Below are 18,980 nucleotides of genomic sequence, written 5' to 3'. Positions count from 1 at the left end.
CATCCTGTCAGAAATGAAAGTAATACTGTAGGCTCTGACCCCTGTGATACCTTCAAGGTATAACCTCATCCCAAATAACCACCTGAATCAATTATGTCTTGTCAAAGGGAATAAGTGCTGTGAACCTGAAGGTAATTCCTTGAAAGAGGGTGAACACTGATGTAGTAGATTTAGCTTAAAAAACACAAATGAATTATACCAGTCTAAGAGGTTAATTTGATAAGAACATTTTTTTTTTATTTCGTCACAAAAACAAAACCCAAGCTTTTGTTTTTGGAGTCCAAAAAAAAATTCAATTCAAACACTTGACCCAAAACCCTCTAAAATAGAGAAATAAATGTGATAGGTTAAAATAAGAAGTGGCATTTTGTAAGTATATTCATTCTATTTCAATAAAAATGAAAACGTTTTCTAATACAACGTTTGATAGAGCTTTGAGATTGTCAAACACTTTTCCAAGTTTTAAGTCCAGGCCAGAAAACAGAGGAGACTGGGGCTTGGTGGTTGTAGTGGAATCTGCCCATGAATACAATAAGTTCTGCTCAGGTATATGAGGAATTAAATAATCTTGAAGCTCAAATCTATGGGTTCTTGCTTTGGTTGAATATAATGCATTGGCTTTTATTGATTTTTTTTATACATGCATCATCTACTGATTGACTTTTCACACTTTTTCCCCATTTACACATATGACTAAGTGAAAGGAAACAAAAGCCAACAAGTGTGCTTTCTGTTACAACTGAACCAGCATGGAAACCACTGTCCCTTTGGTTTCTGTTCCAAAGGGACTTGGATTTTAATTTAGAACTAAGTGACACCCTTCCAAAACCAGAAGTAGGCCAACGTAGAGAGCCACAGACATGAACCACTTGAACCACATGTATTAGTTGTAGAAAATAGGACAAAGTCATCTCAGTTATACCCTGTGGATCTCGGTATTTCTGTTTACATTCACATCTGACTGTCATTTGGTGCCTTGGAGGAAAATCCATCACACCAGTTACAACCTTTCAGACATATTGGAACATTTAAGCCTTCATATCACTTATGATATGAGTATTTTACTGTTCTTACAGCAGCTAAGAACTGAGATTCAGTCAGCTCTTCACATCATCTGCCATGAGGGCATACTTGAAGAAGAAATTGTTTTTTTCTGTATGGTACCTAAGAGATACCTGTGTAGCGCAGTGAAGGACAGTGATAGCAAAGCATCCACAGATAGCTAATCCATTAAGCTCAGAGATGAGCTGTGTAGCATGACCCTGCACGTCTCAGGTTTGGACCAACCACCCACTACAGGTCTCAGTTATTCAGCCTATGCTTCTTTCTTTCAGCAGACACTTTGTGTCTTATTACTGAAATTTGTATGAAATTTAACTAGTTCCCTTTTATTCAACTTTAGGTCTCCATGTCAAACTTAGATCAATGTAACAAATATACAAATTAACATATTGTTTTATATTTTAAAACAGGAAAGACTTGACAAATCAAGTCTTTGTCCTTGACTTTATTACAATTTCAAAGTGCAAGACTTTTCATAACCTTAATTTCAAAATATTAAGGTTATGAAAATATTCATAGGAACAAATCGATTTTTCTAACTTTGACTAATTGAGCTTTGTTAATGTTTCTTTTTACGTTGTCAATGATCACAATGTTGTTGCTGATATATTCTACCTCTGCAAAGCACAACAAATGACATAATTCAGATTAAGTCAACCTAGTATGTCACAGTTTATTGCTTTTTCATTTATTAAGATGAGGGGAGAAGTCAGTAGCTAACTGCTGCAAGAATGTCACTTGTAACCAAATTAACACAACAAATAGGAAGATCACAACAGGGAAGAAAAAATAACACATGCATAAATTATTTTATTTATTTCCCTGGGCACCTAATTACTGTCAACAGTGAAAGTGTTCTGTGCACATTTTGGAGGTCTGTATTTTGTTCATAAAGTCAGCTTCAGCTAGCCCTAGTCAGGTAACAGAAGTTGTGTCCTGTACAAGGTTAAAAGGAGTCACACAGCTGCAGCCTCTGTGGTGATGGATGATCAGAGCAAGGGGTCACCAGTGATTAAATTCCACAACTACATAAAATGAAGAAATAGGCTACATCTATTTTTGACCTTTTGGTAGCATGCAATCTTCTTCTGTTGTATTTAAATTTGAAAATAAAAGCAGTGATACATATTTCAAAAGAAGAAATAATCAGCAAAAAACTATTAATTGTTTGCAGGGGCGCCACTAGGACTCTTGGGCCCCATGATAAAAAATTTAATTGCCCCCACCCAACCCTCCTACCCCCATCCTGCTGTTACAGTTTTTTGAGTCTATCTGACTCATCAAAAGCATCACAATTTTAAAGTCTTGCAACTGCCTTGCTTTCTGTGGTTCAATACTGATACTAGACAGTATTTACTGCTTATTAATCTAATATCCAACCGTTCGCATATATGATGCAAGTAGGTTGCTTAAATTCTTTCTATTTGTTTTAGCTTACTGAAATGTCTCTCCCCACCAGCAACAGTGATAGCAATGTGCAAAATATACATGAAGCAATCCAGGCTTCTAAAAAAAAGAAATATAGCTGCATTTTATTCAAGCTGCAGAATAATAAAATATATGTTTTCTCCATATTTGTTAAAACTGTCACCATGTTGTGCCAGTTTGATGTGAGACACATAATCTGTGAAAACAATCAATCTCCTCTACCTTTTTTAAAAATTATTATTTCTATGACCAAAAGAGAAAAAAAAATTTGTGGAGGGCCCTCTGTCGGTCAGGGGCCCTTGGAATTGTCATAACTTTCCCCCTATATGGCGCCAGTGGTTGTTTGTACCACGCTTGTTTACAAGTGTTGGCTGCACATTCAACTGGCACTCAATGTGTCAGGGTTTTAAAGTGTGAGTATGAGTTACAACATTTAATGTCGCTTTGAGATTAATACCATCTATGTTAGCATAAACAGAGCAAGCGGATATTTATTTAATCTGTTTTCATTTTGCCCTACTCAATTTCAGCAATTATTTACCCCCCCCCCCAAAAAAAAAAAAAAAAAAAAAAAAAAAATATATATATATATATATATATATATATATATATATATATATTTTTTTTTTTTTTATTTTCACAGCTGGTTGCAAACACGGTGCTGTTCACTAGTGTCAACCTGTCAGGGCTGTTTGTTCGCATCCTGACTGAGCGAGCCCAGAGAAAAGCCTTCCTTCAGGCCCGCAACTGCATTGAAGAACGGCTCCGAATGGAAGACGAGAACGAGAAACAGGTAAATGCATCTGTGCTGTGAGTCAAGCCTGGGCTCAAATCAAGATGTACATCATATATTCCTGTGATTTCTATCTAGAGCTTATTCCAGAGAACACATTTATTCATAGTAATAATGTTTCTGCATTGCACTATATACATGAAAAGTGCTTCATATTCTCCCTCCACCTCCACCCCTTTGCCTCCCCCCCCCTTTTTTTTAACAAATGCATGCACTCAGGAGCGCCTGCTAATGAGTCTGTTGCCCAGGAACGTAGCTATGGAGATGAAAGAGGATTTCCTGAAGCCCCCTGAAAGGATCTTTCACAAAATCTACATCCAGCGTCATGACAATGTCAGGTAGGACCTGATCATGCAGCATCGCTGTTGAACAGCACAGCTGTGCACCAACTAATTCACCACAAGCTGAATTAGCTGTGGACGCTAACAGAAATATTCTTGCGTGCTATTATTTCATCTTATATCTTAGAGTGCCATTAACTATACATTAACTGGCATCGTTAATACTCATCCTGTGAATTTGATTAGATTGATCAGAATATCCACCTCATAAAACTTTACCGCTGTACATTTTGGGGGGGCAATCAAGCTTTCTATGTAAAATCAACAACACAGTGGAACATTCTACCAGAAGATGTGAGAAGATTTCGCTCTTTTAGATCCTTTCACAAGTTTGTTAGATATTACTCAGAGTCACTGTCATTGAACAGAATGTTTTAAAACTAAAGTGTGGTGTTGTGGGTTTAGAGTTGTGTAGAAAACATGCATGCGGTATGCTACGATGTTGCTGAATTGTGTCTACTTGGTTTATTTTACTGATTATTCAGTCTTAATTCTTAACTGTTCTTAATCTTTTTCTTATCATGATGTGTCAGGGCATTCTGGGTGGAAATTCCTGTTAAGCTGTAACCTGTACATCACTTGGTAGGATATCTACTTAAAATGTGCATTCTCCTTTTTTAGTACACACATTCTTAATGGTGATTTTTGAAACTATAAATTTGCCTAGATTTTGCTGAAGAAATAAAAGTTTCTTTTGCAAGGCTTCCACTTTCAAAAGCCTCTAAAATTATAGCACAGTCTGCAAAATGATCTGATCAGTCATGTGACGATGAGAGATGAGAGTCCATTGCAATTATTATTGTTGTTATTTTTCTGCGGCTGCCTGGATAGAAACAGCATTTTAATGCATCACAAAACCATGATGTGATTCTCCAGAAACATTAACGTTGCGACATAATGGGTTCTAACTAGCACACACTATTATCTTGGAGTGATTCAACAGTTTTTTTGTTTAGTGATTTCAAAGTTGCAAATGATCGACTCCACTTGATTTATTTGTTCAATCTTTTGCCTCTAAATTAATTTCTCAGACCAAATAAAATCAAATAATCTCAAAATGTGCATCCAGTGCAGGACTTTGTTACAATCATCTACTTTAGTTTTCTTATGAGGTTCTGCTGTTCTGTCAATTGTGTTGGACCTTTAACTTTTTGTCAGATGAAGAGCTAAAAGTAAATTTCATGCAGGAAGATACACTTTCTCTATCCTCCTTCCACTTTTTCGCTCTGCTCCTCTGACTTCATTGTCAAATCTGCCCTTTCAGCTCCAGCATTTCATTGTTTTGTCTTGTCTTATCTTCAGCTCTTCCTCCTTCCTTTCTTCTGTGCTCTCAGAGTAGCAGCAGGGAGGCTTGAGGAGGAGAATTTGCTTAGCCCTGGGATTAAGTTGCTACAGGGGATTAAATGCAATGGAGACTAGATTCTTGTTGCATAACTCTCTTGGTATGTGTACGTGTGCTCATGGGTGCTCACACTGGTTAAATACAGAAAGACTTTGTTGGAGAACAGCTGATTGCTTTTTGCCTGGAACTCCATTGAAGCCAGCTTTTAGGGGTGACATACAAAGGGGAGGACTTGATTTGGGGTGGTCTTTTATTTCTAACTAGATTCTATGTTTCTTCCTTTTGTGACAAGACTATTTGAGAGCTTTCTGTACATGAATATAAGTGGTAAAATATGTTTCCATTTATATATATAAAAAAGTAAAACATGACACATCTTATCAATTGAAAAAACAAAACAAAACAAACAAACAAACAAAAAACTAGTAGTTGCCATCCAAAATAGTGTAGCCAATTATGCTTTTTGTCTGTCACATCTAACAAATCAATTTACTCTAATGAAATGACAAGACAAACTAGTTCTAGCCTGTTCTTGTAAAGACATTTGTTCAGTTAGCTTTACTTATAATCATCTAAATTAAAAGGTTCTCATCACTTTTTGTCTTACTGTAACTTTCACATCAAATCTACCATTCATCCTGCCCATTTTACAAAAGTAATACACCCAAATATAGCCTTGATACAGATTAATACATGACCACATTCATATCAAGTTTTGAGTGACTAAGATGCATAAGCCCCCAGGCCCCCCCAAAAAACAATAACATAGCATTGCATTCACTTCATTGTTTTATATAAAATAGTTCTTGAAAATAAATTTGCAAAAAAAAAAAACAGTTTACTGCACTGAGTGGGTTTACTTTGAAATGAAATCAAACCAATTAAAAATAAACTATCAGAGTCACTGACTGGCAGTTCGTTAATCATACAAGCCCACTCAGAAAAAAAAAGAGAGCATGTTATATAGTCAAATTTTGTTGCAAACATATTGCGCTTTTATTAACTTGCCGTCAGCACATCCTCTGCCCACACTGTATCTCCAGAGGGGCCCATCCAGCACTAACCCCGAAGCCGGCTCCATGCTCGTATCTTTGACTGTGTGATTAAATTGACATCACATCTGCCAGAGCAGCTACAGTGATGCCTCCTGGAGCGGGAAAGAAGATATTTGCATAATTGGGCAAATAACTCTTCAAATAAGTGCCACTGGAGAGGAAATGATGAATGAATTTGAGTGTGTGTCACTGTGTGTGTTTGGTCGTGGTGGCGGCACAGTTTGTCAGACGATATCAGGTGTAACATTCTAATCACCACAGGATTAATGCACAGGATGATCTTTGCAATTTGTGGTTGATTAAGGTCCAGTTTGGCACCGTGTAGCAGTAAATCATTCAACTCATAACAATGCATATAGATGAACTTTTGACAGTTAAATCTTGAACTATTTTGGCTCCATATACAATTTTAGAATCCCTACTATTCGTTCATGTAATCTGATTCTTGTTCTTATTATGTGCCTTACATTTTCTATAGCAAAGAAACTTAGAATGCAAGCGGAGCAGCCAAGTAAACACATTGCAGTTCTATGCTGGAAGCTGTACTGAATGAACTCTTGCATTGTCTTACAGGAGTAACTATGAACCTCCTGGGAAAAGTCATCACCTTGTCTGTAGCAGGAGTTTCTTTAGAATTCCAATTGGCACTCCAATGCTACAGTACCACAACATGCAAGTCACATATACAGTGTCTCATTTTATTCACCTCTCTTAAAATATCATAATACTGTGATATCATTTTCTACAAATGATGTGACTTTTGTCTTGTATAGTTTAACTGAAACTATACAAGTTTAGTTTCAGTTAAACTAAAGTGTTTAACTTCTAACATTTGTTAGAAGGAAAAATGTGAGCCAACTTTTACAGCAGTATAGTTTTTTTCAAAGCACACTGTGACTCAGTTCCAACATCCAGTGTTCTTTGGTAGGAGTCTGTCAGCTCTGACATCTCAACTCAGTGATTTGCTCCATCTATCTTGCAAAAGTTGTCTAGATACACTAGACTCAGAGGATGCCTCATGTCCAAAGCCCTCTTCAAATGGCTTCCAGGGATTATCTGTCAAATTTAGTTCAGACAAGGCTATTCCAATATGTTATTTTTCCTCTCAAGTCATTCTTTTGTTGCTTTTACTGTATTTTTTGACTGAACTCACTTTGATCCCGTAGAATGAATTTCAACTCCATGTTCATTTTTCTATCAGACACTTGGAGGATCGAGTTTAAATAGACTAGTGTTTGGAAATGTTCATGGTGCCATCCACCTTGCCAAAAATCAAAGTTCCACCTGAGAAAAGTAATACCAGAACATCATGCCACCACCATGTCTTATTATGACTATGGTTTTCTTTTGGTGATGTGCACTGTTAATGAGCTAAACGGACAATTACAATTTTCAGATCAAACATTTAATTTTGGTGTCAATAGAGCTATTTCTGACAGCTGTTTTTAATACAGTTGCTTGGTCATTGTTGAATTATTTTTCATATAGTGTCAACAACTGATTGAGTCTAACCATAATTTTAGTGAGGTCTCTTTAGTCTTAATTTTTTATTTTTTTTGGAGTCACTTAGAACTGTCAGAATCTCTTCACAAGTGTGATAGATTTTTGCATCTATCACTCTTGTGCATTTTTGCACATTTTCTTATTTCATATTATCTGTGAACTGATTAACAATTCTTTGGGAAAATTTGACTAAAATGTATGCACTCATTTTATAACTAACATTGACACCTTAGTTGCAGCTAATTAATCAGTTAGCCACTAACAGTTTAGTCTTTTTTATGCTACTGTTGTGTCAAAAAATATTATGCAATGAAAAACAAATTATTATTCATTTATTTTAAAGGCTGTAATTTTTTACCTTGTAACCTTCTGGCTTATGAGCAATTATATTGAACATAACATAACATGATTTTTCTTTCAACAATCTTACTTGGGAAAAGATAAAACTCTTTGGGGAAGAAAATCCTTTGGGGTTTTAGTTTAAATTTCTCACTCAGGGGTCTGATAAGACTGAAAATTTAGTCTTATTCTGGATGAGCAGGAAAGTGCATTCAAAAAGCATTCAAAAAGTGCATAATCTGTGCAAGACATTTGTTTTAATGAACAATGTGACAAATTTACAAAAGAACTATTTTCTGGGTGGAATATATAAGTTCTGACATTTCAGGGCAGCTTCTGGTAACAGCAGTATGTCTTATAATATTTAAGCAACATTAAAATGGATTACTGTTGCAGATGTTGAACAGAGAAATCTATTTTTCACTGCATTTTATTTTTACCACTAAAAAATGGTTAGTCTTAATCCAGATTAGACTTGAGCTTTGGTATGGTAAATATATACTGTACTTTAGTTGGGGCTGCAACTAAAGTGCCATTGCACAGTAGGTAGCACTGTTGCCTTGCAGCAAGAAGGTCCTATGGTCTTTCTCCATGGAGTTTGCATGTTCTCCCTGTGCATGCATGGGTTCTCTCTGGGTACTCTGGCTTCCTCCCACAGTCCAAAACCATGACTGTCAGGTTAATTTTTCTCTCTAAATTCTCCCTAGGTGATTGTGTGTGTGTGCCTGGTTGTTTGTCCTGTCTGTCTCTGTGTCCAGGGTGTACCCTGCCTCTCGCCTGAAACATTCGCTGGAGATACGTACTAGCACCGCTCCCAAACCTACTAGGGTCAAGGGTGTAAGAAAATGAATGGATGGATGTATTTTAGTTCTGTAAACACTTAATGCACATACTTAATATAGAGCTTCTAAAATAAAATAAAAACACACTACAAGAAGATTTTGTGATAATCCTGACTTTATTTTATGCGTTGGTTAGCCTCTGTTTGGAGAGAGAAAGAAACTCAACATTAGACGCATAGGAAGTTGGATTATTCCATCTCTTTCTGAGTCAATGACTATATAACTCAAAGCATACCACACATCATTTATTACTTTACTTGATAATTGACTATATCTCAAATAGCTTCCTACTAATTTCAAAGTTGCTTGGACTTCGTTCAGAATTACGAATCTAAGAAGGATCTCATCAAACGGATTGTTTCTTTCTGTGAGAAGACATTTGTTTGAATTGCCTCAAGTTCTTGGCCTGTACGTTATACCTTTCCTCTTTTATTTAAAAGTGTGCTTCCTGCTTTGATTCCTGTCTGGTATCTATTAGTGTTTATGTTGCAACTGTAATCACTGACCCTTGGCTTTTTTTTCTAGCAGCAGGGATCTACTGTTACTTTGACTACTTCACATAAATCTCACCAAGAAACAACAGCAACAAAAAATACATAAATATTTTTATGTATTTTGTTTTCATTAGTCATGAAAAGATTTTCCCTTTTGCAGATTTCTTCTTTGATTGTGTTTTGTTCTTAAATGTTTCAGATTATCAAAAAAAATCTATCAGACACAAATAACCTGAAATAATGGAAAGAAGCCATTTTAAACTTAGGATTTAATTAAATCACAAAAAAGGTTTTCCCAAAAACTTGAATTGAGGTAAAATATAATTACTCTCTTTGTGAAATTATTATTAACTTTAATTAACCCTCTCCAGGCAGGTGTTGCAGATTTGCAACAACTTAGCCTGTCTTTTCAAGTAATTTGAGCCTGAGAGGGTTAACCATGCAGTTTTTTTGTTCCACTACTTGTAACCAGCCTTGATTATTTTCAGACCTGTGGAATCCATGAATCACTAAAGTACAACCTATTTGGACTGAAAATACAAAGTTGTCAAAGAGAGGCCATGATGAAAAAGAAAGCAGAGATGAACTGAAAAACAAAGTCAATGACTTATATCAATTAGGAAAGGATTGCAAAATAATTTCTAAGCCTTTGGGACTTTGCCAAACCACAGCGAGAGCCATTATCCACAAATGGAGAAAAATATTGAATATACATATTCAATATGTAAAGCTTCCTGGAAGCTTTACTTCTTGGTAAAGCTTCCAAGAAGTGGGTGCCTCATAAAAATTACACCAAGATTGCATCAACAACTAACTCAGGTAACGAAAAATAAAATAAAATAAAATAAATAGAATTGAGAACATCATAACTTACTTGCCTCAGTTGTTGCTTTTCTTTATTTGAAAGTAAGAAAAAGACTGGAGAAAAAACTGCATTGTGTGAACACTTCCCCGGCCTGCCAGTCCAGAGGAACTGCCTCCAATGTCCATGAAATATTGCAGTGGTGTTAACACAACTCTACAACATCAACACCATAACCTCATTGCAGAATTGCAATGACGTTGGCCCAAAGTGTTTACAGAAATATGGTATTTAATACGCTACATTTTTAACAGCCACAGATGGTTGTTGGATAAACTATTTAACACACACTGAATCCACTGCCCCTCATTATGGTGACATCTGTGAGACAACAAAGTGACATTTAGCAGCTCTCTCTCAGAGATCCAGCACTCTGTCATGCTGCGAAATCTCAAGCCCACATGAAGGTAACAGTCAGCAATCAGTACAAGAGCTGCAGACGTGTAAGTTGTTTGGGACAGTTTTATGACTAATCCCCTTCACACCACCAACTAGCACACAGTACTCAGGCCCAATCCTTTAGAAACTTTCTCCTTTGCCTTGTTACAAAACAAGAGGAATAAATGAGGACAGCACAGTTTTTGGGTCAAGGAACAAATTGGATGTCTTAACCGTTCCAGAATTTTCAGCTTGTGATTTTGCTCAGACGTAAAGATGATTTGATTTCGAGAGCGGCTTGGGTTTTACTTTTTATGTGGTGCTCTGACATTTATTTCAATGAAACTTGTAATTTAAGAGGATACAATGGAAAATGTGTCCTCCAGCATATTGTAGCGGACAGTTTTAGAGCATCATTTAACATCTGAAGGGAGGTGGATTTGTTTTCTGACATACTATACCATTATTAATTAAATGGATTTGAATGAACTTTAAAAAAAGACCGTAATGATACATTCAGCTTAAAAAGGAGACAATGGATAATACTTGGTTAAGTAGAAGAAGATGGAAGATTTAAGTGTACTTTTAAGAAAACTAAGAATCATAATTTTATGAATAGCAAAAGACTGTTACAAATTGTTTGAGGAAAAATACTGGGATTAATCAATAATAATTCAGTCAAAGGCCCAACATCATTTATAACCCTGAAAATTTTGGATTTAAAAATGCTTTCATAAAGCCAAAAATATTTGTATCTAGTTAATAAAACAAAAAATATATGAAACAGACATGCTCTCATCAATGTTAAATGACAAAAGGAGAAATGTTTGATTGCAGTACAGCAATTGAAAATTTTTTCTATTTCCTGTTTATCTTTTCTGACTAGTTCCAGGTGTTGAGTTATAAAGTCAAAACATGCCATCGCCATACCATCAGCATAGTTTTTAAAGTTTTAGGACATCATTCCTTGGTTGAAACGCTGCATCATCCACAACAGCTGAAGGAAGATGTTTAGCTCTAAAACAGGCAGCGTGTTTATTATAGAACTTGTCCTGTCTGACTTTTCACTGACAGGATTGTTAAAGAAAAAATATGAAATGAAAAAACTGTTTTTTTCCCATCTAACTTTTTCATTTGGTGTGCTGTTCAGTGGGCTGTGTGTAGATGATCCAGAAGGATCTATTTTCTGCCAGCAAGAGAAACCCGTGCAGCGGAATGGTTGATTTGTCCTCTGTAAGAGCTTGCTTGAAGGTGGCAATAAATAATGAACAAATCTTGGAACTTTTATTATGGAGGCATGCTGTAGAGAGAACATCCTGCATGTTGTAGGTCAGGTCACCATGACTTCAATGCTTTGACATTGGGTATAAAAGCTCAAATTATGTAACATTAACTCCCAAAAAATTCAATTTGCACAATTTTTTGAATTATACTGTCAGTGGAACAAAAGATCACTTTGTGCTACATTTGTCATTTGATTGTGGACTTTGATTCTTCTTTTTCACATAGCCTTTTCCTAAGTCAGCCTCAGTCTTATATGCAGCCTGCTAAGATTGAAAATAAAGTTCCGTTGAAAACAGCGACAGCCCCCTTACTGTTGCACGGTGTCTTAGAATGGCTATGCTGCAGCTCCTAACAGCCCATGTCTCAGATCCCCATGAGATGCTCCTGCTGCTTTTTTTAATTTGCTATGCTTGACTGCATGTGCTGCCTGTCAGTTGGAGAATGAAACTGATTCTGTCTTCTTTCTTTTCATTCTTTTCCATTTCGTCGAAGGTTATACGTGTGTGTGGATGTTGGTGTCTTATTTTCTGATCCACATGCATATTTCAAAATTGTGTTATTTCTGTCAATAACAGCGATTGGTTTATTTAAGACTGTATGATCCTGTTATAAATAATCAATATTGACTTCATTTGTCCCTCTCTTCCTCTGTTGCAGCATTCTTTTTGCAGACATAGTTGGTTTCACCAGCCTGGCCTCTCAGTGCACAGCTCAGGAACTGGTTAAGCTGCTAAATGAGCTGTTTGGAAAGTTTGATGAGCTTGCCACGGTGAGTCTGTCTCCCTTCCTTGAAGCCATATTCCCTCAATTATAGTCACTGTTGGCATTCAAAGCAACACTCCTTGTGCAAAGAGGGCTTTGTCCAAATTCTGACACAGCAATGACTGGATGTGTGTGTGTGTGTGTGTGTGTGTGTGTGTGTGTGTGTGTGTGTGTGTGTGTGTGTGTGTGCGTGTGTGTGTGCATAAATGTGAGCTTGTGGATCTCTTTGGCCACAGGCTATTGGCACGCTCCTGTAGCTTAGCATGATGTCACAGTGAATATTGGAAGCCCATATGATGCCTAATATGATTATCCAGTGCTTCATTTGAGGAAGAGTTGACAGACCTCTTTAATCTCAGCCAGATTTACCCGTGGGTAAAGCTCGCCTCCTCTCTTGTTGTGTGAATGAACTGAATAGAGCGGATAGCAGGGGAGATTGAGTTATACTCATCTCTAGTTGCTCTTGTTATGAACGAGGAAAAGATTTTAGCAATCCATCTGTTAATATTTTGCTTTGTGGGTTATGGGTAAGGGTTGACAACCTATCTGACCATTTCATTTTTAAAACAAAAAAATTATGCTGCTCATATTAATTTGTTTTCCACTGTAGCCCATTTAATAGAATAGCACAGAGACATTCATAATTAGAATTTTTGGTTTTTGAGATGTGGATTTGGCTGAGATAGCCTCCATGTGATTTCATAACCTGCAGTTCACATGGCCTTGTCAAATCCATTAATCTGCAGGATTGCAGCAAACCTTTTTTTTTTTTTTTTTGCTTTTACAGAAGGGTTTTCTTTGGCCCTGTTGGGAGCTTCTATTTTTAACTTGCTTGTTCATAGGTACAAATTTAGGACAAGTTAAAGAAAGACAGGAGTTTGATGGTCAGTTATTACTGTCATTATTTTTGTAATACATTGTGAATAAGTTGTTTCAGGGTTGTAGCTATTTGCTGACTCTTTGGGGTCCTTAAAGACAATTTGATTTACCTCTATTTTGGATTCTTCCTGCTGCAGTTTTTTAGCTTTAGAGTAATTTTTTATGCTTTCATTTTTAAAACTAAAACAAGGCAGTTGCATCTTTAGATTTAGATTTTTAAGCTGTTTTGATACGACTAGTTGCACAGTTGAATAGCTGGCTGTATCCAGGACTTGGCAGCTAGCTTATAGCGTTATAGTGCCCTGAAAGGCTTGTCCCCAGCTATTAAACTTGCCCTGACCCAAAGCCACAGTCATTCTTATCCACTTTGGCAGGAAGTGGCAATGCCAGTGACTCATAGCCGTGGTCACTTTGGGCATGCAAACTCTTTTTCGTCCCATACGAAGAGCGGGCGATGCCACATGGCCACTGGGCATCATCTCATGGTACTATTCCAGCACCATCCCCACACCACCTGTCCACTCTTTGGACTTGTCAAGCTGCATGGGAAGCTGGCCAGGAACACAGTGTTCTCCTGTAGTGCTGGTGATGTAGCAGACCAAGTCTGCTCTTCTCCTCTCTCTCTAAATGTTTTAACATGAATGAATCTAAGCTAGGCATTATCTGAATGCTTGCCCTGAGTCCAACCTCAGCATCACTCCCCCTATAAACAACGATGGTCAGTAAATGTCTTACTTCCCTTTTCCCAAAATTGACATAATCTCCACATCATAGCTTGATAAATATATATATATATATATATATATATATATATATATATATATATATATATATATATATATATATATATATATATATATATATATATATTTGATTCAGAAAGACTTAACACCTTTTTTTACCTTCCTGACACAGGGAGAAAATACAAACATTGCTGTCTTAACAAATAATTCTATTTCCTTCCAAATTCACATCGCATGTCAGAAAAGTGACACACAAAGCTTCATTAGCTTGTATTTAGACACGTTTTCCTGCCACAAGAGTGTACAGGTTCATTACTGACACCTCTTCAGGCTCTGATGTTGTCTCTGCCAGCTCTTAACTAATTAGGACTGAATGCACCACGCGTAAATTTCTCCTTCAATCCAAGAAACATTTCCATGTTTCTCACTTGTTTTAACCCTCTCAGGCTCAAATTACTTGAAAAGACAGGCTAAGTTGTTTCAAATCTGCAACACCTGCCTGGAGAGGGTTAAGAAGCTTTTCAGTACCAAAGTGCTTGTGAGTTTCAAAGTGGGATTTGACTGCCCCTCTCTAAGAAGTAAATATACTTTGATCTAAATCTCTGTCGTGATCTCAAGTCTTTTACAGCCTCTAACAGTTAATCTTTTAGGATTGTCATGTATTTGCTGTCACCCATATTTCCATCCTCTCTGACTAGTTTAAATTAAAGAGAAGTACCCCCCGTCAGTTTTAGTTGTCTGTCCATCATTGCGTATTACAAATCTAATCTAACCAAATAATCTTCTCCCTTTATTACTGAGTTTCCAACATGGCTTGTGGTACTGAAATGCCTCTTGTAAATTCCTTTCTATTCTGGGTTTGGATTTTGCTGCTTTTACATCAAGGCCAAATTTATGGAGTACATAGAAAATAGTTTAAAAACAGATTCTCCCACCTGAGCTTTGCATCTCTACAGCTCCCTGAGAGTTATCATGGTCTTCATACATGCTTCTCTAATCATGTTTCTCCTCGCCTGACTCGTCACCTTATTTCGGTTTAGATTGGTTGTGTTGCACCTTATTTTAGGTTGAAAGACAGACTATTGCTCTGTGCTTGCACAACTGTTTTAAAACTTAATGCTTTAAACTCACAACGTTTCTCATGACCTCTCTTGTACGATGCTATTTAGTTTCCTTAACAGGCTCTCTGAAAGGCATTTTCTGTGTTAGTGACAAAGTTTAAGTGAGAAGGCGCTCATTGGTACAGATACAGTCCAGACTCTGTTGTGATATGCAACATTCTTGTTTATGTCTGGTTACCACATTTCTATAAAGAAAAGCTCATCTCAGTGTGGCAGTGCAGATGTTTGCACCAGAGCTCTTATACTGTTTTGTACTCTTGTTGCTACTCAACAAAACATGTTGTTACTTTGATCTCCTCACACTTGACTTTTTGTCCTCTTGCATAAATACTTTTGAAATCAATTAGGTACACTGATACAGTGTAGCAAGCAAGCCAACCTCAGAAACAGCTGTGTTTCTGTGTTTGAAACATATTTTTAAAGCATTATGCTTAAAAATGCATATGCATCTACAATACATTCTGTGTAAATAAATCTGACCTCAAAATTGCAGCCAGAAGAAGCAAGTGGTCTTATAGTACAGAATGTAGTTATCTTTCACTTGAAAGCTACAAAACCTAACTCCAGCTGTTTTAACAAGAATTACCACATCTACATTTTTCTTTGTTTTTGGGATACATTGAATTATACCATAATGTTACTTAATCACATACTTCACTGTGCAGTTGCTTTGTTAGAACTGATTCATGCAGAATGTTGGCCTTTTCAGACATTGCTTTATTTTCTGATGGAGAAGATCCTCAAGCTTGTTCACTCTTTTACAAGCTTGCAAAAGTAACTAACTCTAACTGTAAAACACACTGTAATAGATATGCTTTTCATCCCAAAGTATCATTTTCAGGCAAACAACAATATTTTAGAAAAGTACATTTATTTTCAGACTTGAATACAGAAAGTGAAACCTGACATGCACAGGTGGTTTGCAACAGGGTGACATTTTTCTATTAAATTGCTTTATTAAATGGTCTCATGTAATATTTGTGAAACTGAGTTTTGACTTTTTATTAACTGTAGGATCATGAAAATTAAGAATAACAATGCTTGAATTACATCACTCTGTGTTCAATGAATCCATGTAATATAAATGTTTCACATTGTCTGCCGAATTAATGAATATATTAAAAGTTCAATGATATTCTTATTATTAAGAGGAACATTATATGGAGGAGAATCACACAAGAGAAACACAGTTCATATGCACAACAGAACTCAATATTGAATCGAATGTGCTTCATTCATTCATATTTGGGTTCAGCTACAGAATGTTTTGAGACACTCCGGCCTTTTGTACATAGCAAGACAAGCAAAGCTGTGACTGCTGTAGTACCATAAAACTGCTGTAGTACCATAAAACAACAAAAAATAAACCTTTGTTGAATATTTTTGAAGTGATCATTTATGTAGAAATCCACTCTTTTAATCATATGTTGATGTGATTTTTTTATTTTATTTTAAAGGCATAAATGTAATTTTTCACACCAGTTATTTTTCATGGGACCACCCTTCTCTCTATAAACACTTTGAGCTGGTTGTGTTTCAAACAGTCTGTCCAGTGCGCTATGTAACATTAATAGCTCTGTACTAGATGAGCCTTGGTGTGTTCGTGCACACAGTTTACCACTGCTATTTCCCTGGCGGAGTTTCACAAAGCTTTTTATTCTTGTCCCTCTTTTCTCTCCTCTTGCAACACCTCCCTGCATCACAGCTTTCAGACTCCTCCGCTCCTTGTTTCTCAGCTTTTTGATTGACATGCAGCAGCCTACTTCCTTCAACTGTGTCTTTTAAGCCCTGTGGTTCTCTGCACTCTATTTGCTTTTCATGTTTCCATTTTTAGAATGGCTCAATGATGGATTTATCTACTGTCTCTCACTTTCTTCGCAAGTGAGAGATTTGTTTTAGTTCCCTCATATATGACTGTGAAAGCTCACAGAATATTTCCCAATAAGCATGCTGCACTTTAGATACTTCTGCAGGACCTTAAGTAAAATCTGGTTTTACTTCAAATATAAAAACTTTGAAAAAAACGCTTTCTCTCTTACTTTGACGAAACACTAGTGAAGTATGTATTATCATTTGGAAGAATTATTTGAAGTAAAACTATCAGAACAAAAAACATGATTTGGTAATGATTTTATTCATTAAAAACAACATAGAGGCAAGTATCTTTATATGAAAACATTGTAAGTCTGCTAAGATAATGGAGGAATTATACAGACAAAACTTCATATAGTTTCATTGCCATTAATATAAGGACAGGAAGTATTAACTGTCCACATGGTGACAGTTGCCTTCCAAAAAACAAAACCTGGACTTAAGCACAGCCAAATATTTCTGTCTTGTTTGTCTCATGAGCAGATGCAAGGATCATTCACCAATCCTGCTGTTTCCCCTCAGACGTCTGTGTACTTAAAACTGTAGTCTGAAGCAAAACCGAAAACAAATAAGCCAGTTTGGATCCTTGACAGCAGAGTAAGTAGGATAAATGCCTCGAAGAAGAAGCACCCTGACAATGGCTTGTGTTGCAATAACTGTAGCGTGAGGCACCCTGAACTAATATTGTTTGTCACACAAAGCAAATTTAGCCCAATATGGCCTGAACCAGCTTTTCCACAGACACACGAATGTAACATTCTCGGGTAGCATACCATTTAATTGATTTCCCAAATTAATTTTGTATAATGAGCTTACAATTAAAAAGAAATGCTTGACACCACTGAGAGTTAACCTTATTGTTCATTTCTGCCAAAAGAAGGAGTATTTTCCAACAAACAAAAATTATGAAACATTTTAGTTGAAGTTGCGTCTTTAAAATGATGCTCAAAATAGCAGGCGCACAAAGTAAAATTCACATAAAAAAAATACAAAAATAATTTATGTGTTTAAAAGAAATTATATGAAACAATAATAACAAAAAAGGAAAACATTATAAACATCCTTGAAGGGATTAATTAAGTCATGGTCAGGTTGGTGCTAACACAAAGGCAGTGGATTAGTGCCACTGAATTTTGGTCAAAATTCAGATTTTATTTCTATCTATGTGAAAATACGATTAAAAGAACCAGTCACTCTCAAGTGACAAAAGGATCATTTAACAGTTTCGATCAAAGGTTTTCCTCGACCTTCCTAAATAGGAAGCAGCCTGTGCCAGAATCTCATTTGATGTATGGAATACAAGCTTGGACTTTAGTTTTGAACACATCATACGATATGCGTACCTATTGGTCGAAAGGTTGTATATTTTACGAATAAACTGTTCAATTAAATATTTCCTTGGACATATAGACAAAGCTAACTGTATTCATACTCCTTGATTGTCATAAAGTTTCAGCCATAAAGGTCAATGTATCATTTGTATTTTATGTGATGGAACAACATAAAGCAGCCATTAATTGTGAAGTGGGAGGAAAGGATACATGCTTTGTGCATATATATGTTTATGCGGCTTATGGCAAACTGAAAACTACAACTCCTGCTACTCCTCCAGGCAAGCTAGATCTGTAGAGCACACAAGTAATAATCCTTCTTTCAAGAGATTCTCCCACCTGAACTCTACAGCAGCTACAGTTCCCATCAGCCTCTTGTAATTCAACCCATGACACAAGTTGTAATTTTGGTCATTGAGCATTATATGTTTCAGTCTATTTCTGTGTTTTGTATGTTTCACATTTACTAGTTTTAGTTTCTTCCTTCAGTGCTTCAGCTTACTCTCTTCCTCATGTGTGTTTCATCGCCTACATAGCATTCATCAAATT

At 36.3% G+C, this 18,980-nt stretch overlaps 1 protein-coding gene across 6 annotated transcripts in view; it reads left to right on the top strand.

Moving 5' to 3' along the window:
- LOC129362301 (adenylate cyclase type 1-like) overlaps positions 1-18,980 on the top strand; it is a 41,534-nt gene that overhangs the window by 1,749 nt on the left and 20,805 nt on the right. For all 6 annotated transcript variants that reach the window (XR_008606209.1, XR_008606206.1, XR_008606207.1 and 3 more), the window contains exons 2-4: positions 3,134-3,283; positions 3,503-3,621; positions 12,381-12,492. Coding sequence is in view for 1 of the 6 variants with exons in the window: in XM_055033757.1 (XP_054889732.1) it covers positions 3,134-3,283; positions 3,503-3,621; positions 12,381-12,492 (381 nt within the window). In the remaining 5 variants the exon portion in view is untranslated. The remainder of the gene's footprint in view (positions 1-3,133; positions 3,284-3,502; positions 3,622-12,380; positions 12,493-18,980) is intronic.

Source organism: Poeciliopsis prolifica, unplaced genomic scaffold (genome assembly GCF_027474105.1).
Source record: "Poeciliopsis prolifica strain line A6 unplaced genomic scaffold, Auburn_PproV2 SCAFFOLD008, whole genome shotgun sequence".
In the NCBI taxonomy this organism is placed as follows: domain Eukaryota; kingdom Metazoa; phylum Chordata; class Actinopteri; order Cyprinodontiformes; family Poeciliidae; genus Poeciliopsis; species Poeciliopsis prolifica.
Note: the sequence above shows the minus strand (reverse complement) of the source record. Positions and strands in the feature narration are given on the sequence as shown.